The 26,727-nt window shown below is 42.3% G+C and overlaps 1 protein-coding gene across 2 annotated transcripts in view; it reads left to right on the forward strand.

Moving 5' to 3' along the window:
- The window catches only part of CUX1 (cut like homeobox 1), a 615,616-nt gene that overhangs the window by 364,052 nt on the left and 224,837 nt on the right, over nucleotides 1-26,727 (forward strand). For both annotated transcript variants that reach the window (XM_082244943.1, XM_082244942.1), the window contains exons 10-12: nucleotides 7,640-7,744; nucleotides 10,864-11,052; nucleotides 19,937-19,995. In XM_082244943.1, the coding sequence (XP_082101069.1) occupies nucleotides 7,640-7,744; nucleotides 10,864-11,052; nucleotides 19,937-19,995 (353 nt within the window). The remainder of the gene's footprint in view (nucleotides 1-7,639; nucleotides 7,745-10,863; nucleotides 11,053-19,936; nucleotides 19,996-26,727) is intronic.

Genomic DNA, 26,727 nt, shown 5'->3' on the forward strand with positions numbered 1-26,727 from the left:
TCTTTTGGTGGTTTTTGAGCACCTCTGTGATTTTTTTTTTTTATTTTTTGCGCTATAAACAAAAAAAGTGCGACAATTCTGAAAAAAAAACACAATATTTTTCACTTTCTGTTATTAAATATTCCCAATAAAAAAAATGTAAAAATCGAATTTTTTCATCATTTTAGGCCAATTTGTTTTCTGCTACATATTTTTGGTGAAATAAAATCCCAAAAGGCGTGTTTTGATTGGTTGGCGCAAAAGTTATCAGGTCTACAAACTAGGGGAAAGATTTATGTAATTTTTATTTATTTTTACTAGTAATGGCAGCGATCGGCAATTTTTGGCGGGACTGCGACATTGCGGCGAACAGATATGACCCCTAACTGACATTATTGGGGGCATCAGTTACATTACTACAGTAATCAGTGCTAAAAATATGCACTGTTACTGTAATAATGACACTGGCAGGGAAGGGGTAACCCAGGGGTGAGCAAAGAGTTAAATGTGAGCCTAGGGGGTGTATTCTAACTGTGGGGAGGGGGGTGGGCTTGTGAAATCAATACAGAGACCTGTGTTCCTAAATAGGAGGATCACAGGAGCTCTGTATTGATTCTTGAGAGAACAACGGTCTGCTCTGTTTACAACAGACCGTTCTCTCTTCATGGGGAGCGATTGTGGGTCCCCAGCAGCAATCGCGGCGTGCGTCCCCAGGATCACTACCGCAAACCGTCGTACAGGTATGGCGATTTGTGGAAACCTGCCACTGTAAAACTGCGGCGGCTGGTCAGCAATTGGTTAAACAGCATCTCTAAGGCCTCATGCACACTGGACGTTTTTACGGCTGCTTCTAGAGGCGTCTGGCATTTTTTTTCTTTCCTCTAAACTCCCCTGCATGTTAGCCTATGTGTCCATGGACGTAGGATTTTAGAAGCGTTTCAAGACAGGAAAAAAAAAAAACACTGCCAGTGCGCCCAGGAGCAGCAGAGTTTATGCAGAAAAATCGCTTGCCGCTTGTAAACGTGGCTAAAAGTGTTAACGCTAGGTGCGTTTAGCTTTTGGGTGTTAATTCTTTTCAATTTCCAGAATAAATTATTATTCTGCCAATAAAATTAATTAACGCCCAAGTGCTCGATGCCTGTAAACGCTTGTAAAAGCGGTAGACACTTTTACAAGCGCCAGGCGTTTTTTTTCTGGCAAAACGCTGCTGCTAGGAGGAAAGGCTTTTAGGAGAGTTTGCAAAATGTCCTGAGTGCATGAGGTTTATATCAAATATTGGCAAAGGCAGATCACCTGTGTGTATGAAGCCTTATGGTAAGGTCACATGGAGCATTTCAGTGCATCAAATTTTTCATAATATACAAATATAGTGTGTCCTCCCTCTACTGCTATATATGTGAACTCCTGGCTTCCTTGTAACTGTCATTGTGGATTGGGGTTAGTTTTAGTTTATAAAAATGCTGCATGTAGCATGTTTCTATGACGGCGATGCAGTGAAAGCCCAGTTGTTTCTTCATGAGGTCATGCAACTCCTGGGGGCAGGGGCAGACTGGCAACTCTTGGCCCAGGGGGCAAATACAAACCAGAGGCCCATGGTGCAGTGACTCGGCCCTCCTCCCACTCTCCCTCTTCCTGTCCTCCTCCTGACCCCCATTCCAGACTGAAGCCCTGCTCTAGGTACTCTATACTCACCAGCTGAATTTGGGTTCCCAACCTGGCCAGCGGGGGGGGGCGGTTGGGGGGAGCTGGGACAGCTCGGTTGGGGCTGGCCAGTGCAGGAGAGTCTCCAGTGGGGCATGGAACTGACCCCTGCTCAGACACAGTTTACGCCATCCATGCTGGGGAGGGAGGCCTGTGCTCTGTCCTTTTCTTCATCCCGCGCTCAGGTCAGTGATGGGGACTTTTTACTTCTCTTCACCAGGAATCCTTTAGGCACGTCTGTGGCAGAAGCGGTGCAGCCTTTTTCCAGGACACCAGAAGGGCCCAGGGGGCAATTGCCCCCTGGCCCAGTCCTCCCCTGCCTGGGGGTGGGGGCAATATGTTGAAATCCACTCAAATTCTCTGTGGAGGTAGAGATATTTCCCTGTAATTCCAGTTTATGCTGACCACATAGGAAACTAGAAAAGTCTCCTGACGGGGACATAGCTGTAAAAAATGGCAAAAGTTTTGATTCTTTCCTGATTTTCTAAAGAAAAGTTAATTTACTACTGTCTGTTTCCCTGTTGCGAGGGTTTGTTGTCATTGACCACACAATAAGTGAGGAGAATTCCCTGGACTGTAGTCACTGAAAGCAAAAAAACAGAGAGAGTTCTAGTATCCTCCATAATATTTCTGAAATGTGAATCATTTTGGTTGGAGAACAACTTTAATATTACCAGGTGCCAGCTAAAAAAAATTAGATATAACATTACCAACTGAAAACTCTACCCAAACATTTCCATTGGTTTTCTAGAATGATTGCCTGGGTGGTGTAGGTGTACTTACCTTTGTAGCTGCAATGGGAAAACTCAGAATTATGAAGTTCTCCAGGCAATCCCCTTCTTCATCTATTTCTGTTTTTGCTGCCTGTCTGCATCCCACTGAACTCCACTTTTTGAATTTGACTGTTGAGTCTGATGGAGCAGGTCACATGTTTCTGCTCTTAATTTGGGCAAAGTTGGCTTATGTAAATTCCTTTTAGACATAAATCATCAAATCAATATGGTCAGTGGGGGGAGCTTATGCTACAATATAATGTTGCCACATGTATAAAATAATGCCTTATTTAAACAGCATTTGAAATGCACAGTGATGTACACAATGCAGTATCTATCAGCTGCCAGACAAGAGACACTTTTTCTATGCATTGTGCAGCAGAATAAAGTCACATTTTGTATATATAGGTTTACACATACAGTATCTCACAAAAGTGAGTACACCCCCCATATTTCTGTAAATATTTTATTATATTTTTTCATGTGACAACACTGAAGAAAGGACAGTTTGCTACAATGTAAAGTAGTGAGTGTACAGCTTGTAAAACAGTGAAAATTTGCTGTCCCCTCAAAATAGCTCAACACACAGCCATTAATGTCTAAACCGCTGGCAACAAAAGTGAGTACACCCCTAAGTGAAAATGTCCAAATTTGGCCCAATTAGCCATTTTCCCTCCCCGGTGTCATGTAACTCGTTACTCATACAAGGTTTCAGGTGTGAATGGGGAGCAGGTGTGTTAAATTTGGTGTTATCGCTCTCACTCTCTTACTGGTCCCTGGAAGTTCAACATGGCACTTCATGGCAAAGAACTCTCTGAGAATCTGAAAAAAAGAATTTTTGCTCTACATAAAGATGGCCTAGGCTATAAGAAGATTGCCAAGACCTTGAAACTAAGCTGCAGCACAGTGGCCAAGACCATACAGCGGTTTAACAGGACAGGTCCCACTCAGAACAGGCCTCACCGTGGTCGACCAAAGAAGTTAAGTACACGTGCTCAGTGTCAGATCCAGAGGTTGTCTTTGGGAAATAGACGTATGAGTTCTGCCAGCATTTCTGCAGAGGTTGAAGGGGTTGGGGGTCAGCTTGTCAGTGCTCAGACCATACGCTGCACAGTACATTAAAATGGTCTGCATGGCTGTCGTCCCAGAAGGGAGTCTCTTCTAAAGATGATGCACAAGAAAGCCCACAAACAGTTTGCTGAAGACAAGCAGACTAAGGACATGGATTACTGGAAACATGTCCTGTGGTCTGATGAGACCAAGATAAACGTATTTGGTTCAGATGGTGTCAAGCTTGTGTGGCTGCAACCGGGTGAGAAGTACAAAGACAAGTGTGTCTTGCCTTAAGTCAAGCATGGTGGTGGGAGTGTCATGGTCTGGGGCTGCATGAGTGCTACTGGCTCTGGGGAGCAAGGTCTCTAACATCCACCAGTTCCGTTATGTCGTCATGTAGGATAGGAAGAGGACTCCAGTGGCAACCTGTGAAGCTCTGGTGAACTCCATGCTCAAGAGGGTTAAGGCAGTGCTGGAAAAAATTGGTGGCCACACAAAATATTGACACTTCGGGCCCAATTTGGAAATTTCCACTTAGGGGTGTACTCACTTTTGTTGCCAGCGGTTTAGACATTAATGGCTGTGTGTTGAGTTATTTTGAGGGGACAGTAAATTTAAACTGTTATACAAGCTGTACACTCACTACTTTACATTGTAGCAAAGTGTCAATTCTTCAGCGTTGTCACATGAAAAGGTATAATAAAATATTTACAAAAAATTGAGGGGTGCTCTCACTTTTGTGAGATACTGTAGGTGGCTCACATCAACTATGCACAAAACAAATTCAGTTGTTTCGGGAAGTGGAGCCAAACTCTTTTGGCTATATTTCTCCTAGGAATCACAGGAGTGCAGTTCATTCTGCACTCCTGAGATCTGTTACCCCGCTGTCTGACGTCGGAGCCTCTGATAAGGCAGTACAGCTGGCCTCCCTGTACCGGGCCTGGAGCCCATCAGTTCAAAAGGGATGCACAGTACCTGCTGAGAAGGAGGGCTGGCTGTACTGCCTTGTGACTCTTGTGGATTCCCCTGAAGGGCTGTTGAATTTCTCCTTCCAGCTGTTCTGCAGGAGGATCAGTTCCACATACTTGCGAACCATCCTGATTTTGGAGCAGCAGAGTCTCTGCATTTGACTGCCGAGTCCTGAAACTCCCCCTTTGTCTTGACACATGACAAAACGGGGGTCTGCTAACCCCATTTGGGGTTGGGCTTGGCTGACATCATAGAGCCAGTCCAGGCTCTTAAAAGGTCCACCCAGATGCCTGGTTTTCCAGCTGGCTCAGCCTGTTTCAAGAGCATGTAGGGCTCCTGTTCCATCAGAGCTGCTGGTCTCATTCCAGCATCCTGGTTTTGGCTGTAATGCATTCTCCCTGTCTGCTTGTTCACCTGCAAGATGATTGATGTAGCCAGTGTCTGGGTGGAGACCAAACATGATTTAAGTCAGCCAAGCCTGTAGTCTCATGCTTGTGATATTGTGTTTAACACATGCTTCAACCTCTCTGTCTACCCTGCTCTGCTGTTTGGATTTCCCTGTTTATGACTTCAGATTGAAACTCGGACTATTCTCTGAACTCTGCCTGCCTTTTTGACTCTGGATTTGACCCTGACTATTCTGAACCTTACCTGCCTTTTACCTGGACTGTCATAAAACCACTCTGCCTGTCTGCCAACTGCATGTGCCCGTTTGCTGTGATCGGTTCCCACCTGCCCTGGCGTGGTAGCCAGGCTCTATAGCATTGTGTATAAATCCTGGGGGCAATCTTCAGAACCAGACCTACAGGTTCCTCCAGTCTGTCACACCTATATTGCAACCATATACAGTCGACATTTTTAAATTTACAATTTTTTTATTTATGCTATTTATTGTATGGCATGTTAAAACTACTTTATATGTTTAAATAAAATTTTGAAAAACATATTGAGTTGGCATCCGATATAGTCCCATTTAGGGGGGTTCTCCTCTTGTATATCTACTTTCCTGGGGGCAATCGGGTACCGGTGGGCCTGCTTGCCTTATAGGAAAGAGGTCAGCTATAGGTCAAGAACACAGGAACCAGCTATAGTGTCTAACTACCTGCGTTAGGGGTAAGATGCTGAGAGCCTGAGCCAGCTGCTCCTGCCCCCCTCCACAGCCCAGTGCTCCAGTGAGTGCTGAAGTGGCAGAGCAGAAGGTTGATAATTGACAGTCACCAGCTCTCTGCAGCCTGACGAACGAGAACTAAGCGATCAGGGGTGTTTGATTGCTCAGTTCTCAGTCTTACAGCCAGTGGGGGACAGATGCTGCATCCACCTAGGTGAGTATGAATGTTCATTTTTTTTAAAAAACTCAAACTTTGCTTTTAATTTTTTTAAATCTCTATGTATTATAAAATGAGGTCCCTCCCTTTTATCGTCATTAAAGGAAGCTTCTAAAACTTTAGCTGACAGGTAGCAAAGTGAAGACCATGGAGAGTTGAATACTCCGTTTTGTTTCCTGAATAAATCTGAGCTACAAAACATGTCCCTTAACCCTGGAGCCTAAAAACAATATGATACTATCTGTACAGTTGCTCTAAAATCCTGTTTGGGAAGATGTCATTTTATAGAAAATGTATTCTTTTCATAGGTACACAATCATACTTTGTCAACACGTTGGCTTATTAAAAAATAATAAATTTACTTCTTTTCATTTAAAGTTGATGATAACTGTCTTGCAAAAAATTGTAGGTTTTGGGGGTATCATCCTTCTTCCAACCTCAGTTTCTGTTACATCTTGGACTGTATTATTGTATGCCTGTCTGTATTATGCTGTATGTCATTATGACTTTTTTTTTGTCTGTGCCCTTGTTTGGGAGATTGGGTTTATGCATTTATTACAATAGAAAATTTAACAGGAGGTAATGGAACATGAAAAGGTAGCAATCGGACAGAAGCAGAGCTGGGATTTATGGGAGCGGGGTCCCTCTGTTGGTGTGCCTAAGAAATCCGAAGTGTAAGGGCCTGACCCAGCTTGCCATGGTCCTCATGCACACTGGATGCTATCAAAATGTCAGTAGAAAACTGTAGCTGTAGAAGGAGTTTTTCAGCTTATTTGCAGTAGCGTTTTTTTAGCTGTAGCATTTTTTAGCTTTTTTTTTAGCAAAACTATACTCCCACAAAAGCTTATGGCTTAAAAAAAACATTCATAAACGCAGAATAGCCACGTTTTTTGGTGTTTTTTTTTTAGCGTTTTTCAGCTTTTATCAGAGTTAGAGCGTTTTTACAGCTGAAAAACTCCTCTCAAAACCCGCTAGTTCTGGGTTTTTTTCCTGCCAAAAACTGCTGATAACAGCCTATGTGTGCATGGACACATAGGATAACATGCTGGGGAGTTTACTGGCTGCTGAAAAAAACGTCTGATGCCAAAAACAGCCGCTGTAAAAACGTCCAGTGTGCATGAGGCCTTATACTTCTATATCACTTTTGGGTTTAATAACACTTGATTTGGTGAATTACTAACCACCATCAAGGATATGCACCTCCGGTGTTAGGATACCTAAAATGTAAATTCTTATTCTGGACCAGTAATTCACTACGTGGTAAAGCCAGGATCAGAAATGCAAAAAAAGCCTTCAAAAGCAAGTCTGCAAAGGCAACTCCAGATATTTATAGCCTTACAAAATCCCTTTAACCCCCTCACCACCAGTTGCAGGATGTCCAAATCTGATACGGAAATTCCGTCCCCACCAGATTAAAAGGTTCCAACCGTGTCTCCCTCTATGAGTCATTCCCACGAGTAATTCTAAAATGAAATCATTCTCGGCGTGAGTATAGAAATAAATTGAATAAAAAAGATTCCATTTCTCCTCATATTTATTCAGCCTGATAAATTCAGTGGGCTGCAGCATTAACAGCAGCAGGGGATTCCTTGCTTCTAGCGTTAAATTACTGTCATAATCGCTCAATTATTTCTTCCTTGTACTGTTTAAAATAAAAATCCATCACTTTCCATGATTTTTTTTCTCTTTCCCCCCTCCTAACATTTATTAGGTTGAGTGTTTAGGAAAATCAATTATAGTCAGTCGGGCATGAATTGATGAATGTTCTGAGATTAATTGTCAGTTGTTAAAATGAATGTATTTCTCTCTTCACCTTTTTTATTTTCTTCCTCCCTTCAGAGAGCAGAGGTGGCGCAGAGAGAGGCAGAGGCCTTAAAGGAACAGCTCTCATCACTCAACAAATCTCTACAGCATGCCCCACAGACGCAGAAACCGCCCGATACTGTGAGTAACACAATTCATTATTCTGTGCACATATTCCTAATCTTCTACAAAATATGCTTTCATGTCGATGCCAATGCTTTTTTATGATTTATTTCGCAAAGGGGAGAAGAGTAGGATATTTTTTTTGCCTGTGCCCTTGTTTGGGAGATTTACCCTCGCTTCCTGTCCCCATAACAGGGTGTCACAAAGATAGGTACTGATAGAATATCTCTGATGGGAACAGAGACTGCAATAGAAGCACATTTACTTAGCAGAGTGGGTGAAGATTATGACATCTCAAAGGTTTATTTTAGCTCTTTCTGTCTTGGTGACAACTCGCACTCTTTTTTTTTTTTTTTTTTTTTCCTTTTTTCATCATCAGGGCGGACGAAGGGAAATCTACTCAATGGAAGTACAGGCAAGCATAAAAATCCAAGACAATATTGGCACTAATAGGGCAAGCAGCACAAGCCCATAAAAATACAGTAGAGTAGAAAGCTGCTTCTGCAATGGAACAAAAAGGGCGCCCTCTAAGTGTAGCATTAAAATCATCCACTTTTTTAAAAATATAATTTGCAACTCACTGGGTTAAAAGATAAAAGGCATATCTCCACAAGAATACCGCTGTCAAACCCCACTAATGTCTCCTCCTGCTAGTGCAACCACCAGGGCCTGTGTGAAAGGCTCAGGACTGCTGGAAATAAATCAGGAAGTGCCAGTAACCATTCTGTACTGCACAGGAGAGCAGGTGCAGAAGTGATATCATGTGGGTTGTCCTGTGGGCTACACATTTTAGAGCTTCCTGGGGAAAAATCTGAAAGCTCTGAAATGCGTCAGAAAGATAGCTGTACACACTGACTGAATGTCAGCCCATGTGTACCCAGCCTTAGTCACAGTGCTCATAATGCTACAGTATTGGTACTCCTAGCCTCAAAACCTAATATTTAAAACCCAATTTCAAACAAAACTTTTTTTTTATTGCAAAGCTTAGTTTAAATAATGCGTTTAAGGTTTAGAATCTCTGTCTAGCTTTTAATACTGACTTTGTCCCCACTTGGTGGAGTTCCCCTCACTTCCTGTCCATATGACACCAGTTGAAGAAATGGGGGGGAAAAGTTGTCACGAGGCTAGGAAGACAATCCGATGTGACAGATGTTCTAACACTTTCATATTTAACTGCAAAAATATTTTTTGTTCCGGGTCTCTGCCTCAGTTGGTATTGGTAATAGCCCATTGCTTCCGGACTCTGACATTCTGACACCCTGAATAGGAAGCAATGAGAATTCTCCCCAGTGGGCACACATCAGTGGTTATACAATTGATGTTCTAATTCTTCCTTATTGTGTTTAAATGAAATCAGTAATAAACTCAGTGGCTTTTAGCCTAACACACTGAGCACAATAAAATAAAAAAATCCCTATGAAACCATTTGTTAAAGTTCTTATTCCAGCATCTGTAGTTTAGATGCTGGCTCCTACTTTCAGTCCTCACAGGAAAGAGTAAGGCCCCTTTCAAACAGGGGAGTCCATCAGCGGACTCTGTTTTTTCTCAGCGGGGGATCAATCCGCCGATCCCCCGCTGAGCAGGTGGAGGGCTGCTCTGTCTCCATGCTGTGTGCGGAGACAGAGCTGTCAGGTCCCGTTGTTCTCTATGGGGAATCGGATGGGAACGAATCATCTGTCCGTTCTCATCCGATCCCATCTGACACGATCCGCTGGACGGATGGAAAATAGGGTTTGACGGATCAGATCGGATGTCAGCAGACATGTCTCCGCTGACATCCAATGCCCCATAGAGATGCATGGGGCATCTGTTCGGATCCGCCAAAAAAATGGACAGGTGGATCTGAACGGTCTGCCTGTGTGAAAGGGGCCTTAAAAGTGAATAGTGCAATCTGGAGTCAGTCTGTTAGAGACGAAGGGAGCAGGTGAAAGCCCTGCCATCCTAGGCTATGGGGCTGTGTGTTTCTATTGATGCACACAGCATACTTGCAACTTTAGCCCTTTCATGTAAGGGTGTTTAATAAAAAGATAAGATAAATAGAAATATCTTATTTAGATGTTTTCTTTGTGTCTTGCAGTTGAGTATGCATTGATCTTTGAAGATCAACACAGCTCAACTCAACTTTACTGATGTGGTGTGAATAAGTCCTAAGACAAAGAGCAATGGGAGCATGTGGAATGCCTTGTCAGCCAATATGAATTTATTTTTCACTAAATTGCTTTAATAAATCAACTTTATTTTCTGAACTTTGCAGTTTTATGTTGCCCCCTGTTAGGGAGAGTCACTCTCTATTTGTCCTGTTTACCTTGATCATCAATAATATAAGCATTGAAAATCCCAAATTTTGGGCTGTCCCCAGATCAGTAATAGAAATCTTCTATAATTGGGACACCAGTTCTGGTTACATATGGGGCCCCAATGTAGTTCCTTGATTTGCAGGAATTTCATCCCACTTAGAACAGGAAGTGAAGGTAAATCTCCTCAATGAAACAAAGATGGGAAAAAAAACTGACAGGGATTATAACTCTCCTTCACTCTTTCAACATGACAAAAAAATAAAAAGTTTTGCCTATAGTAGTTTTATTTGTCACATAAGTCACTTCAGCAGCTTCCTATTTCAAAACCGCACTTGGCAGCACATTAAATCAATGCAGCACCTTGCAGTGAAGAGTATGGCTCTGTTATGCACACATTACGTCTAAGCTTACCGCTATGTGAGTTATGTATGAAGTCAGTGAATATATGCATTATGTGCAATAATCTGACATTCCACCCTAAAGCCTGTTATGTAATAAAGTTTTATTTTTAACACTTTCATCTTATTAGCTGGTTACCGCTATGTTTATTCTTTAGCCTTAGCCAATTGTCTGCGTTGGCCACCTTCGGCTTTCCTGCACTCAGTTAGATTTTTGAACAATAAAATTTGCCCTGCAATTTAGAGAAATTAATATTGATTGAATTAATCTATTTCTATGAAAGGAGTCGCATAAATGTTTAACAGTTTGGAAAGTTGTGATGCATAAAAACATACATGAAAGTTCTTTAATATTTGTGAGCGCATGCTGCATATTTGGCATAGTTTGTTGTACTGGTATTTATTTGGTGGCAACTCTGAATGCATACTTACCTTTACACAGGAGCAGACGCTGGAGGGCACGGCACGCTCCAATATGGAGGTTGAACTTACAGCAAAGGAGAGGGAAATTGCCCAGCTTGTGGAAGATGTACAGAGGTTACAGGCCAGTCTTACTAAACTTCGAGAAAACTCTGCCACTCAAATATCACAGCTTGAGCAGCAGCTTAACACCAAGAACAACAATCTTAAGGTATGCAGTTTTATATACAGCTAACCAAAAGGTATAAGAAAATTTTTTTTTTTTTTGTGCACTATACAGGTTTTAAACCTGTTGCCCAACAGATTTAAAGTTTGCTTTAGATGGACTAGCATACTGAAGATAGTACCTAGCTGAAACCCTCTTTTGGTTGGGACTTTGATGGCAACTATCTAAGCAGTTATTAATACCAGTAAGGCCAAAAGGTCTATTCTTAAAAAATACTTTATATTTTATTTTAGAAAACACCATAAAATCTTCAAATATGCAAAAAATACATTGCAAATTTGCATCCAGTGGTATATTATTCCAAATAACTTTATATGTACCACGGACAATTCTATATGTGTTTACACAAATTAATCTATGTGATGTCATTTTTCAGTTTTTTTTTTTTTTTTTTTGCATATTTGAAGATTTTATGGTGTTTTGTAAAATATAATATAAAGAATTTTTTAAGTATAGACCTTTTGGCCTTACTAGTATTAATAACTGCTTAGATAGTTGCCATCGAATTCCCAACCAAAAGAGGGCTTCAGCTAGTAAATAGGGGTGAAGGCCGCTGCATACCCCCTCTATGTGGAAAACCATATAAAAAAGCATGCTGAAGGCAAAGAGGACCATGCATTAAAACTCAGTATCCTAATGCATGAGGTCCTCCACTCCATGTCCAAATGATGTATCATGCCTTTAGCAAAAATAAATATATACTTTTTACCCAATTTCTACATCGGAGAGTGTGAAATCACAGTCCTTCCAGCGAGATGCTGGGAACAAATCTCATGAGAAGATGTTCATGCACTGACCATGATCTCACTGGAAGGATTGCGATGACACCCACAGCTAGATGTCATGAGCAGAAGCTGAGTGTAAAGTGGGGTGCACACTAGTAGAAAATCTGCCGAAAATTCCCGTCCGAGGTAAAATCTTACGATTTTCGGTTAGTGTGGACACAAGTTTCAGCAGCCGATGCCGACATTTTCAACTAAAAAAAACGGAGGGACAAACCCCAAAATTTTTTTCGTCCGTCCCTAGACGACCAATTTTCGTTTAATGTGTATGCAGTATGTCCGTGAAAAATCGTATACGAAAGACCGCACATGATCTGAAGTTGCTGATGACCCGGAAGTCTAGGAACAAATGTCCCAAAAAAAAATCGGACGAGAAATTTCGTGAACATTATGCACTGTCAACTAAAAACTGTTATGACCGCTGAGCATGAGAGAGAAAAATCGGAGGATATTTTGTCCGATTTTCGTCAAGTGTGTACGAGCCTTAAGGCAAGTACTGTGAATGCTTAAAGAGACCCTGTAACCAACTTAAAGAATTGCAGATAAAAGCACAGAAAAAAATTCAAAAAAGTTTTTAAAATGCCTGCTTGCAGTGTTTTTTATTTACCTAAATTATTTTCATTAACTTGCAATGCAACACTGAACTTACCATAATTGCAAGTTTGTCTAGTCCATTCCCTTGCACAGCTCCTTCCCTCCTTCCATATAATAACCATCTCCTATTCTGGGAGTGTCTAATTACTCTATATGCTATATTACTGTATATGCTATATTACTCTAATTGCCCTATATGCTGGCAAAACTCCACCTCGAGACTCTACATAATCTCTTGTGTAGCTGAAGGGTAGGAGTGGTGGGTAAAGCTGACATCACATCAAAGATGGCATTGCCCAGCGGAAGTCTCTGGGCTTTTGGATGTTTACACAAGGAATGCTTTAAGGCCTGGTTCACATCTATACAGGTTGTGATTGATGCGTTTTCTGGGTGTGTTTTGCATTGTTTCACGTGCATTTTTGATGCGTTTTAATGAGTTATGCATTTTTGGAAGGTGTGGGCTGTCTTGCAAGAGAAACCAGCAGAAAAGCATCATACATTCAAGCACTGCATTTTTTGTGTGTTTCCACTGCGTTTCTATTGAAGTCTATGGAACTAAAAACGCAACCTGCAGCAGGAAAAAATTTTAAAAAAATGCACTAGTAGAAAATGCACAGATGTGAACATGACCCATTGGAAACCATGTTAAATGGACTGTAGTGCCTTTCTGCAAAACCTAAAAACGCTCTGAAAAGCGTATAGCTGTAAACCAGGCTTTAGAGGTAACCATGCCTAATGATTTAAATGCAAATTTAATCTAATGGGATGAGATTGAAAAAAACATTTGTAAAAGTGTTGAGGGAAGGGTTAAAATACCTGGTTATTTTTTTTTTTTTTGCTGTTGTGTATCAATGGAGAAATTCCCGTTCACTTTTTTGCCCAGGGGATGTATCAGAAATTTTGTGGAAGCCTCCCCAAGTTAGAGGAATTAGCGTCTTAGACAGTTGTCCCTGGAACAGATTTCATCAATGTAAGATTTCCCATCACCTCTTATTCTGAGAAAAATTTACAAAATTGGCCTTGGTATGTGTATGTATGAATGTGAGTTAGGAACCTTAGATTGTAAGCTCCTTGAAGGCAGGGACTGATGGAAATGCACAATGTATATGTAAAGCGCTGCGTAAATTGACGGCGCTATATAAGTACCCGAAATAAATAAAACTATAAGCATCTTCTATTAGCCTCAATAATTACCTACTTAAAACAGCCTACATGTTTCGGATGTTAGTCCTTTGTCACGTTCCCATCCATGTACTGCTGCTCTTTCATTGTCCAGTTGAATGGGCCATTTTTTTTTTTTTTACAACATACATGCAGTGTAGTGTGCAGGGAGGCGAGGAGCCTGGCTGCCAGGGGCCTGGTTTACATAACCATCTAATAGTATTACCAATCCTGTGACAGGTAAAACAGTTTACCTATTTGACTGTTTAACCATTTGCAGTTTACCTGCAGTAGCTACTAACTTTTTTTTCCACACATCTCACATTCCCCTTTTCTCAAATTTTAGTTATATCTGGTGACTTTAGCAGTTCCTTATTTTAAAATACAATTTTTCAATAAAACCAGAGTTCTGTCTTAAAGGATAAGTTCACCTTTTTAATAAAAATCCTAAAAGCACATCTTTTTGAAGGTAAAAAAAAAAAAATTACATTTATTCAATTTTCTTTTCTTTTTTTTTTTTTTACATTCTTTATTTTTTCTTTTTTTTAAGGGTACAGACAGGGAGGCAAGGAAGTCAGTTCAGTAGGTCAAGCAGCAGTCACAATCAGATCTGGAATAAACAAGATCATGAACATCAATGGCAGTAAAAGAATTCACCATTTTTTTATTTTTATTAGGATCCTGTAAAGCATTGCAGCCACAATCAGCAGATCATGGCCACAATCTCAGGCTCCTGCAGGCTGTACCTCCATACAGGCAGGCAGTTACTGAATGACAGAATCCATAAACTACCCATAGTGCTCATCAATGCCCTGGTAGGTTCGTTAAGAATTACAAGTCCTCAGTCGCAAAAGCTGACAATAATTCTAGTTTTCCCATTCACAGAACTTTTTTTTTTTTAAATTGTGACAGCGGGTGGAGGGAGAAGATCCCTGGCACACTGTAGGAATGGATAGCAATGATTTATTAGGGCCTTATATGCTTATTTGTTCCTGACAAAATGTTAATGTAGGCTCAGTCCAAAACATGCCATATAGGAAAATTTCTAGGCTTTTGGTCATGTGATCTGTTAAAGGGGAAAAATTAGTTTGGAATTGCACCTTCACCCGGAAATCATGTGACCAAATGCCTAGGCAGTTCTTAGCAGCATTATTTCTTGTAAAGGTAATTATTTTAATGCTATTCATTTACTCTTTAAGCAAGACTGAAGCACGATCAGCAGGATTTTAAGTGCGCTGTAATAAAAAAGAAAAAAGAATTTCACTGTGACAGGTTGACTATGGTGAATATTAATTGATACCAGGCAGTCATTAACACCATAGTCCTTAAAGAGAACAAAATTTACAGGAATCAGTTCATATTGTATATGACTCTTAAGGTTTCATCATGTGTAGATGTATGTAGTGATTCCGTATTATTAACTGGTAGGATGAACTGTCCCGCAATCCATAACTTGTAAGAAGAAAAAAAAAATAAATCTATATGATAATTACTTCCCTAAGAATATGAACAGCTCTGTTTGGAATCTTACAGACACAGGATATGTCTGTCCTGCTGAGCTTTTAAATTTTGATCCATGAGAAGCAGATAGATAGCGATTTGCCTAAGGTCCCGAAAACAACAGATATCAGAAACAGGGAGATCAATTGTTTTTGATGCTTCTGGGGTCTGGCATACACTGAATCACTGATATTAATCACTGTAGGAGAAGCTTGGTGCTTATGCTAGAACTGTTATCAAACTGTTCCCTGCTAGGGAGATACGTTGTGTGTTGGAGAAACACCATTAACCTTATGTGCCCTGCAAAATACATTGCTGCAGTATAATGTGCATTTATTTACATGCATCTCAGATAATTCGGGACATCATGAAATTGTGCTCAATGAGACGTTCCTAATAGACTGTGGTTTTTGGATGTGCACACTAAAGCAAAACCTCTTGATCTGTGTGAGTCATTTATTCTCACCGACACGCATGGCTGGCCCACGCTTTGCATACGTCTACATCCTTTGATGAATGATGTCACCACAAATTTGTCTCGTGTTCCGGACATAAAATAAATTGCTGGCCTGACACTGTAACATGACTGCGGGAATGCAAATGCCAGGACAGCATTAGATCAACATAACAAGGGTGATTTCTTCAACACAATAAGGATATGTTCTCCTCTGGCATGCTTATTCATTAAGGCAAAGCCTAGTAACCCATAGGCACCTATCAGAATTCGTCTTTCACTAATTTGACTTTGCTAAACACAAATCTGATTTGCTGATTGATTGGCTAAATTATGAATGATTGCTCATCTTTACTGCGTTTTGCACTGCTCTGTTGAGTAAGCCCAAATTTGTAGTACACAGACAGCAACACAAGTTCTGCAGTAACCTAACAAACATTTCAATGTTCCAAGAGCTCAAAAGTGTATACAATGTATAAATTAAAACGTATGTTTTATGTGTTATCCATAGAAAAACAGGGAGATGACATTTTAAATAGAACTCAGATGAAAAATAGAAACTATTGGTTTGCATTATTTATTCCATCATACACCGGATGCAAAGTGCTCTCTGATTGGATCAGGTGAAATGCAAAACGCTACTTCCCTGCTTCTCCACCTTGTCAAATAAGATAACAGTTTTCATTCCTTCAGGTGCCTGTGCTGAATGGCTGACCTCCTGTGTTCACATTACATCATGCCAGCTGCTCATGGTGTGATTTGTTCCTACACAGCTTCTACTTGACCCCCAGGTGTTATGCCAATTATCATGGAGAGAGGGCACTGGTCCTGTCATACTAGCGCCGGATTCATTCGTGTTTTTTAGTGCTCCCTAATCAGGCTAAGTCTAAGGCCATATTGAGCAAAAGATCTAAAGCTGGCGAGGGTGGGTGGTGGGTGTTAACAATAGTGTATTCACAAGTAACAGGAAAAAAACGGAATTGGATGCAGCGGACCAGGATGGACCATCATTTTGAGTATAAGTCATTCAAAACAGTAGCAAATATAAGAGGATGTATAAAATGAATGGTAAAAGAAGTAAGCATAGTTGCAGTCCCGCGGCGTTTAAAGATCCAGAGATCCCAGGGGTCCAGAGCAGCACTCGGGGATTCACAGGGGCCACAACAATAGATTTTTTCAAATTATCTGTGGGGCCGTATTAAAGCGACCCGCGGGCCGGACTTTGTACATGCCTGGTGTAGGGGGATCCCTTCCCTCCTATCAGGGCTCATATTTCTAGCTGTACAGTGTATGTGATGTCAGATTAGATGTAGAAAATAGGACTGCAGATAAACGGGTACAACTTATGTTTGTTTCATCTCTGTGTATCCACTTGGGGCAAGTTTGCAACCACTTTAGACTTAGACCGGTTTACACTGATGCGGTGTGGAATTCACATTGAATTCTGTAAAGTTTCCGCAATGCATCAAAATCACACCCCATTCATTCAAACCATTGCGTGTGTGTATGGTAAGTTAAAGAGGAGCTCCAGGCTCCTTCAGAAAAAAAGGAAAAGTCAGCAGCTACAAATACTGTAGCTGAGGACTTTTAATATTAGGACACTTACCTGTCCAGAAATCCAGTGGTGTCCTCACTCTTTTTCAATCGGCTATCACGTGGACCATCGCCACTAAGGGAAACTGGCACAGCTTCACAGCCCATTCCCTTTTGTGCAAAGTGCGCTGTGCTTTGTGAAAGGACCGGCTGCAAGGGAAGGAAAAGAGGGCGGTGAACTCAGCCGAAAATGGGAGTGGCTGCCTGTAAAAACCAGATACCTGATCACCCCCCCCCCCCCCTTCAAAAGGTGCCTAATGTGGTAACGGAGGGGGTAGGAAACAAACAAGAGGAGGTTCCCCTTTTGGAAGGAGCTCCGCTTTAACGACACCCTGAAATCGTTTCGCAAAACGCAGTGCCATTTGCAGAATAGGATCGCATGATTGTTTACAACCATGCAATCCGATGTTGGTGTGGCACAAAGAAAAGGGTCCTGCATGATTTTGATGTGTAATTTGAGCCATACAAAATGGCTCAAATCGTACTGCTGCAGAATCGCATGTGATTTGACCAGGAATGCAGTGCTACCACACTGATCTTTCAAAGTTCCTGTATCCGGGCAAAGCTTTTTTGGCCATACTTCTCTTGTGGGTGACAGTTGTGTACTTACTTTTGCACTTTTGTAAAGCAGAGTTTGCTGTCAGCAAGCTATATCCCGCTATCAGCTGACTTCACAGAGCCACTCCAGGCTCTGAAAGGGTCCCAACGATATTGTCTGGATCCACCCAGCTGTCTGAATGACAGTTGGTTCCGCCTCTCGGTGAGAGCTGAAGCTAGCTGCACCCGTCCTCTCTTCTGCACAGCTGTCCACTGGGAGCTGGAGGAGCAGATAGTGGTGACTGATAGTCAATGCTCTCCAGCAGCAGCAGACCAAGAGCTGAGCAATCAGCGGTCATGCGATCGCTCAGTTCTTGGGCTTAGGGCTGACTTGGGACAGCTGCAGCATAGTTAAGTATGGGTGTTTCTTTTTTGTTTGTTTATTCTATACCCCAAACTTTTCCTTTAAGAAGCAGGATTCTTGAATACTAAATATGCCCTAGTAAGATCTGTATGATACTTTCACATGTGCTATGTATCTGTAAAAACGATTGGCATAATCAATTTCCCTTTCCTTTTAATGTTGTGTTTTTAATAAACTGTTGTTCCTGTTTCTACATTCATTGAATCAAAATAATTTCATCATTCTTGAAAGACTTGGCAACAACAATCTACATATGTGCTCCTGAATGAAACCTTTTAGTATGCTGCGCGTTATGTGGAACAACTGCTCTTTGGCCTCTGATGTCATTCTGTTTGTATATTAGGCAATTGTTCAGCTCTGTACATTTTGGCACATGAGCAGATTCCAGCTGAATGCTTTCACTTGCACCATTAAAATCTCATTAACAATTTTCACATGGAAGTCATAGTGACAGTTGTTTGTTTTGTGCACTGTATCTTGTGGAACACTAAAATATTATGATCAATTTCTTATACAGTTGAGCTACGTTCACATCTAGGCGTTGCTATTTTTACAGTAGTTTTTAGGTTGACGTCGGGCGTTTTTAGGTTGACAAGTGACCAATGAAAAAAAAATAAAACCGCATATAATTTGCCAAAAAAGAAGCTTGTGTACTTTTTTAAGTGATGGGCATTTTGCTTAAGGCGACAGAACTCTCAGATGTAAACAGGGCCATTTAAATGAATGGGATTTAAATGAATGAATGGGAAAGCTGGGGCAGCTTTCATGCAGATGTACTTCTCCACTGATACAGATGAATGTAACTGTATATAACATTAAAGCAGTATTAAACCCAAAAAAGTAATATATTGCAGTTTTCTCATCATTGGTGGCTGCATTTGTTTTTTCGGGCATTTTACAGGTGTTTTACAGGCATTTTTGTGCAACACTCAGATGTTAATAGGGGCTATTGAAATTAATGGGATTTGTCTCGTTGGGCGTTTTTAGAGCTGAGGCTTAGAGCAGAAAATCGCCCAAAATGCCTAGATGTGAACAGAGCCTTAGGACTAGGACCAGCGTTATGGCTAATTCAGCCATAATACTGGCTGCAATAGTTCTCCACTGATACAAATGATGCAACTGTATATAACATTAACCACTTCTGGACTTGAAAGATTTGCCCCCTAATGACCAGGCCATTTTTTGCGATTCGGCAACGGAACGTAAATTTAACAGAAAATAGCGCAGTCGTGCAACACTGTACTGAAATAAAATTTATGTCCTTTTTTTCCCACAAATAGAGCTTTCTTTTTCTTTTTGGTTTTTTTCTTTTTGTGCTATAAACAAAAAAAGAGTGACAAATCTGAAAAACATTCTGCTATATAACATTCCCAAAAAAAAAATCAACATTTTTCATCCTTTTAGGCCAATTTGTATCGGGAAAACTCAAAACCCAGCAAAAACGTGCCACGATTTTGCCGCATTTTCCCACTGCCCTGGTAAATGTAGACCAGTGTACATGAAGCCTTAAAAGGGAATTACAAGCCACTTCCAGGGTTTCTGGCTCTGACCTGCTACCTCTTCTGCCTCCTTATTGTTTGAATAAGACATACAGGATAGTGATGCACCAATAGCTAGGTGGCAGAGGTGGGTAAAAGCCAAGAATCTTGAGATTCTCACTTTTTTGGGGTCGCATTGCTCTGTAATATATTGAAGGCTGTAACGTATTTTTATTAGATGACCAATTTACTTTAACATATGGCATGAAATTGTCTTATGAGTCAAGCCTTATTTTAAATCCGTTAAGCTGTATTATTTTAACTGGTGTTTTGAAACTGTTTGCAGCAACTTGAAGAAAAACTAAAAGGGCAGGCTGATTATGAAGAAATCAAGAAGGAACTCAAGTAAGTGACTAGCAGTGCAACTCTTATTTTTTGCCCTTTCCATTGTCATTGCTTTGTATTCTGTAATGTCTGTACATGTAAGATTGTGGAATAAAATTAAGGAAAGCTGTAGTGAAAGATATATGGGGACTGATATTGGCAACAACATTCTGAAAATGCTAGTATCTCTGGCTTTAGTCCTAAATGGGTGTGTTCACTTGGGACACACCTATAGCAGGTTAAACCAGGGCACCTGATCTACATACCTGTTTCAGGTCAGACTTGACAGAAATCAAACAGTCAGGCAACCAGCATTTTCAGAGGGCGATCAGCAATTGCAGTCCCTGTATATTTTTATGACCATTTTTCTTTAAGAAGTAGAGCTGCACTCTGAGGGCCAATTTATTACTTTTGTTTTTGTTTACTGCTTTGTAATTCTCCAATAGATATTTTCTACAAGTCAACGAACAGTTACAATTTTACTTAAAATATTCATGAAATCTGTATTGGAAAAGTCTTGAAAAACCACCTTTCCAATACTTTTCTTTCCCTTTCTTTTCTGCATTCTGAGATTTTTTTTTTTTTTTTATTAATATTTCTTTTCCTTTTGGCACGGCTGACATGCACTGCGAGCAAGACTTTCTTATTGGATGATTGGCATGCATGTCTCCTAAGCTTTGCTAAAAGGTTAGGTCTGCACACAGACTATGGAATTATTATGATAGTGCATCCTTGCCTCTCAAGGACAGGGCCTTTGCTGTTATTCACCTGTATTCTTTCACCATCAAAGCGCAAATATCAGCTTAAGTGGGGTACACAGCAGTAAAAAATCTGCCGAAAATTTTTCATCCGAGGTAAAATCGTACAATTTTCAGCTAGTGTGTACACAACTTTCAGTAGCCGATGCCGACATTTTCAACGCAAAAAAAACGGAGGGACAAACACCAAAATTTTTATTGCCCGTCCCCAGGTGACCAATTTTCGTTTAATGTGTATGCTGTACGTCCGTGAAAAATCCGATACGAAAGACCGCTCATGATCTGAAGTTGCTGACAACCCGGAAGTCTAGGAACAAATGTCCCCAAAAAAAAAATCGGACAAGAAATTTTGTGAACATTTATGCACTGTCAACTAAAAACGGTTATGAACGCTGAGCAAGAGAGAGAAAATCGGAGGATATTTTGTCCGATTTCCGTCAAGTGTATATGGGCCTTTACTGTAAGGCCTACATGGAGGCTAATTTCTCTGCTGCTTGAGCTCAGGGCAACTAACTGTCTGGACTGCTGGAGTAAAGCTGGCCATACACTAGCTGAAAACTCGTTCTAACTCATTTTTGAAAAACGAAAAGTCGTCCGTGAGAGCAGACGATAAATCGTTCAATGGACATTTTTCGTCCAGTTTGTCACATATGCCTAGTGCAAACAGTTCGGCTGAGAAACACATTAACCACTTTACAACCGGAGGATTTTGCTGTCTTCCGTCCAGGCCACTTTTTGCGATTCGGCGCTGTGCGACTTCAACTGACAATTGCGCGGTCGTGCGACGCCGTACCCAAACGAAATTTACGTCCTTTTTTTCCCACAAACAGAGCTTTCTTTTGGTGGTATTTGATCACCTGTGCGATTTTTACTTTTTGCGCTATAAACAAAAAAAGAGCGTTTATTTTGAAAAAATAACAATATTTTTCACATTTTTTTTATATGAAATTCCCCCCAAAAAAGATGTAAAAACCAATTTTTTTAAAAGTTTTTGGCCAATTTGTTTTATGCTACATATGTTTGGTAAAAAAAATCGCAATAAGCGTATTTTGATTGGTTTGCGCAAAAGTTATTGCGTTTACTAACAAAGGGAAAGATTTCTGTCATTTTTGGTGTTTTTTTTTTAACGCGTAATGGCGGCGATCTGCGATTTTTTTTGCGGGACTGCGACATTGCGGCGGACAGACCGGACCCCTGACTGACATTTTTGACACTTTTGGGGGTACCAGTGACATTACTGCAGTAATCAGTGCTATATATATGCACTGTTACTGTAAAAATGACACTGGCAGGGAAGGGGTTAATTTTATTGGAGAGGGAGGGGTAAATGTATGCCTGGTGCTTACTGACGTGTAGGGGGGGAGGTGACTATGTGATTCATGGACAGATCGGATGTCCAGCTATGCTGAACAGTCCGATCTGTCACTCCCTGTCACTATGGAGATCCGCCCGCTGTGTTTACACACAGCGGGCGGATCTCCAGACTCGATCCCCGACGATCGGGTAAGAGCAGCGGCGATCGCCGCTGCTCCTCCCCTGGCCCGACTCCCGCTGTGAATGAAAACAGCGGGAGCGAGCCTCCGGCGGCGCGCAAGCGCCGCCCAGAAGGGGGAGTGTCCAGTCACGTTAATACTACGTGGCTGGACGATAACGAACCACTCTGCCGCAGTAGTATTAAGGTGAGCGGTTGCAGAGTGGTTAACCTTCAATTTATCGTTCGTTCGGCAGAATTTACTAAACTGTTCCCTGGATTTTTCGGCTCTGAAAAGTTTAATTATTTTCTATTTGTGCCCATTAACTGGACAAATAGCGAACAATTGGACCAAATTACAGATTTTCGAACGATTTTTCGGCTAGTGTATGGCCAGCATAAGATTGACCTGACCTGTCAAACCGTTTTCTTTGATGTAGGGGTAAGGCTGCTCTATTATAAATTCTAAAAAGTGATGATTCCCATTATTACAGATGTCCATTGGTGACTGGTTCTCGTTCTACAGCAGATTTAATTAAAGTTACCAGACAGGGGAGGGCAGTGAGATATGCAAGCAAAGTCTGACTGCCTTAAGGCTAGGAAGTCTGCTTCCTTGCTCAAAACATTTCCACTTGGCTCAGCCAAGCATGCCTGTTTTATGCCTACAATGGGAGAAAGAGACCAGCATCACCTCATCTAAGGAAGGATAAGCGCAGTCAAATAAGGCTTTTAATATTTATTTCAATATATAGGATGGATATACTTGGATGTATGCGTTTATATTAAACCGTTTAATATTTTAATAGTAGTGTCCCTTTAAAAAAAGTAAGTGATTTGCACCAGCTTTTGGCTGACTGGAAGATCACTGGCTTCGAGTGTTTCATATGCTGTCCCAAAATGTAATATTACCGTCTGCATCTATTTTTTGCTTGCCTTTTCCCGGTGTTCTGCCTTCTTTACCAATCATTCTTCTTTTTATTTGACAAGTGCTTCCTGCAGCCATAAATCATTTTGTCCAAATTACATTTTGAGTGTTGAGAAAACAGTTTCTTTGCTCATAATGCACAATCACAAAGTTATGTTGCTGTCTCTGGCACACCGGGTTTGAGACTATGCTGCATACCCATTAGCTGTACTGTTCGAGTGAAAGAGTGCAATCATTTATTCCCTTTATGTGCCATGCATGCAGTTTGATAAAAGGAAAATATGGAATGCTTCCTGTGAGAACATCTTCTGAGTTATAATTGTTTGGTTTTGCCAGAAATTAATCTAATGTTGGCTTTGACATACATACCCGTACATGCTGCTTCTCCTATATTTTCAGTATTGCATTTTATGTATGAATTTATAGATAATCCCTCTAGTGGCTGTCCACATTTTACATTGTGTAATTTGTAGATTAACTGCTGAGAAAAAGTAAGAAAGAGATGTTGCCTTATTCTAAAGAGTTATTTTCATAAAGCAGCTAATTAAAAAAAAAAGTAATAAACCAATTAATAAACAAATAACATGTGGCTAACAAGCGTAAAAATGCCTCTCGAAAAGCTTTCCCTGTTTTAATACCATGTAGTAACTGAGCAGTAATTCAGTCTGAAATGTTAGAACTAGGGATATACCGATATGGTTTTTTTAGGGCCGATACTGATATTTTGGTCACAACATAGGGGTATTGGCCGATATTTTGTACATTTAAAGTTTTGAAAAAAAAAAGCCAATTTTTGACACAAATCTGGTACTGAACATGCTAATTTTTGTTTAATGCCTAATGACTGGCTTGCTGGCACCCTGTGGTGGGTGGCTGGCTTGCACCCTGTGGTGGGTGGCTGGCTGTCTGGCACCCTGTGGTGGGTGGCTGGCTTGCACCCTGTGGTGGGTGGCTGGCTGTCTGGCACCCTGTGGTGGGTGGCTGTCTGGCTTGCACCCTGTGGTGGATGGCTGGCTGGCTGTCTGGCACCCTGTGGTGGGTGGCTGTCTGGCTTGCACCCTGTGGTGGATGGCTGGCTGGCTGGCTTGCACCCTGTGGGGGATGGCTGGCTGGCTGGCTTGCACCCTGTGGTGGTTGGCTGGCTGGCTGGCTTGCACCCTGTGGTGGTTGGCTGGATGTCTGGCACCCTGTGGTGGATGGCTGGCTGTCTGGCACCCTGTGGTGGATGGCTGGCTGTCTGGCACCCTGTGGTGGATGGCTGGCTGTCTGGCACCCTGTGGTGGATGGCTGGCTGTCTGGCACCCTGTGGTGGATGGCTGGCTGTCTGGCACCCTGTGATCGGTGGGCGGCTGGCTGTCTGGCACCCTCTGGTGGGTGGCGTGCTTTCTGGCACCCTGTGGTGGGTGGCGTGCTCTCTGGAACCCTGTGGTGGGTGGCGTGCTGTCTGGCACCCTGTGGTGGGTGGCGTGCTGTCTGGCAGCCTGTGGTGGGTGGCTGGCTGTCTGGCACCCTGTGGTGGGTGGCTGGCTGTCTGGCACCCTGTGGTGGATGGCTGGCTGTCTGGCACCCTGTGGTGGATGGCTGGCTGTTTGGCACCCTGTGATGGGTGGGTGGGTGGCTGGCTGGCTGTCTGGCACCCTCTGGTGGGTGGCGTGCTGTCTGGCACCCTGTGGTGGGTGGCGTGCTGTCTGGAACCCTGTGGTGGGTGGCGTGCTGTCTGGCAGCCTGTGGTGGGTGGCTGGCTGTCTGGCACCCTGTGGTGGGTGGCTGGCTTGCTGTCTGGCACCCTGTGGTGGGTGGCTGGCCGGCTATCTGGCACACTGTGGTGGCTGGCTGTCTGTCTGGCACCCTGTGGTGGGTGGTTGGCTGGCTGTCTGGCATCCTGTGGTGGGTGGCTGGCTTTCTGGCACCCTGGGGTGGGTGGGTGGCTGGCACAGGGGCTGTGGGTGGGTGGCTGTCTGGCACCCTGTGGTGGGTGGGTGGCTGGCTGGCTGTCTGGCACCCTGTGGTGGGTGGGTGGGTGGCTGGCACAGGGGCTGTGAGTGGCTGGCTGGTAGGGGGCCTGTGGGTGGCTGGCTGGTACAGTGCCTGTGGCTGGCTGGTACAGGGCCTGTGGGTGGATGGATGGCTGGCTGGCTGGTACAGTGCCTGTGGCTGGCTGGCTGGTATGTGGGTGGCTGGCTGGCACCGGGCTGCTGTGGGTGGGAGTATGGCTGTAATACATTCCCGCAAGACTAGTCCCGACTCCAGACGAGGCTGTCCAAGGCATGGGAGGCGGCCTAAGAAGGCAAAATTACGTCACAAAAATATCGGCAATATCGGCCAGTTCCGGGGCCGATACCGATGTATCGGGGAAAGTGCATATCGGCCTTGCCAATAATCGGTCTATCCCTAGTTAGAACCAAAACGACTTCCGTTCAGGTTTGCCTGACCTGCTAAACCCTGCTTACTCCCCCTCCCATCTGTGACACTGCAGGCTTTTATGCCCTGTGCAGCATCTTAACACCAAATGATTTTGAGAGGTACAATGCTATATTCAAGATACTTATATCCAGCCATTACCATTAGGGCAGCAATAGGTGTTTCACTGCACAAGAAAAGTAACCTATCACAATCAGTGCACTGCAGATTCCCCCTGCCTAACCCTTGTCCATTACCACCCCCCCCCCCCCCCCATGCAGTACTTCTGGCTTCACTCCTCTCCTCTGAACACAGTAAGATTATCAGTACTGATACTCACTGTGTTCATACATAACTGAAGCATATTAAGCGGTGTTTACTATACTTCAGTTTGTGAATGAACAGTAAGCCGTTCAGCACAGAGCACTTCCTATTCATTCACTGTGTGGTGCAGCTGAGGCTACAGAGAAAGGGATTGGGGAACCCCTGTCCTCAGCCCCTTCTTCTGCCCCAAAAGTGTTTAGATCCCTGATATTTCACCAAGGCCCCCCCATCAGGGCTCCTAAAAAAAATTGTAACACCATCCATTGTCCAGTTGACACCAACCTCAGCCCTCCTGACACCGCCCATGTTTTAATACATTTTATGTTTAGAAGAGTGAGTGTGTATGTATGTATGTATAATATATATATATGTATGTATATGTGTGTGCGTGCGTGCGTGCGTGCGTGCGTGCGAGCTTTTGGGTGTCACCCTTATGCCTTGGGTTGCTCTAAATTGCTGCACTTATAAGAATTGGAACCATTTATTAAGAGGGCTCAATTAAATCTGAGAAAATAATAGATGTGCTATGAGAATACTATCATACAATGAATCATGTTCTGTGATTGCAGGGAGGAATTAAATGTCCTCCTCCATTCACAGAATGCAATGCATTGTGTGGTAGTAGTAAGAGGAATTATCTGAATGGAGATTAAAGCAGGAGGGGATGAGTTGGCAGCACAATGTTTGTGAGTAAAAGTGGCTTCCGTTACCCATCACAGTGCTAAAAGACAGCAACTCTGGGCAATATCCGGCAGCTGTGATGGAGACACTGAACATTTTTTGTCAGAAGCAACCTCTTGCAGGTAATGGGATACACACCTGTACACAAAAACAACGAAAGTGTTTGGTACTTTATCCAAAAAAAAAAAAAAAAA

Source organism: Pelophylax lessonae, assembly GCF_965119305.1.
Source record: "Pelophylax lessonae genome assembly, chromosome: 2".
NCBI lineage: Eukaryota > Metazoa > Chordata > Amphibia > Anura > Ranidae > Pelophylax > Pelophylax lessonae.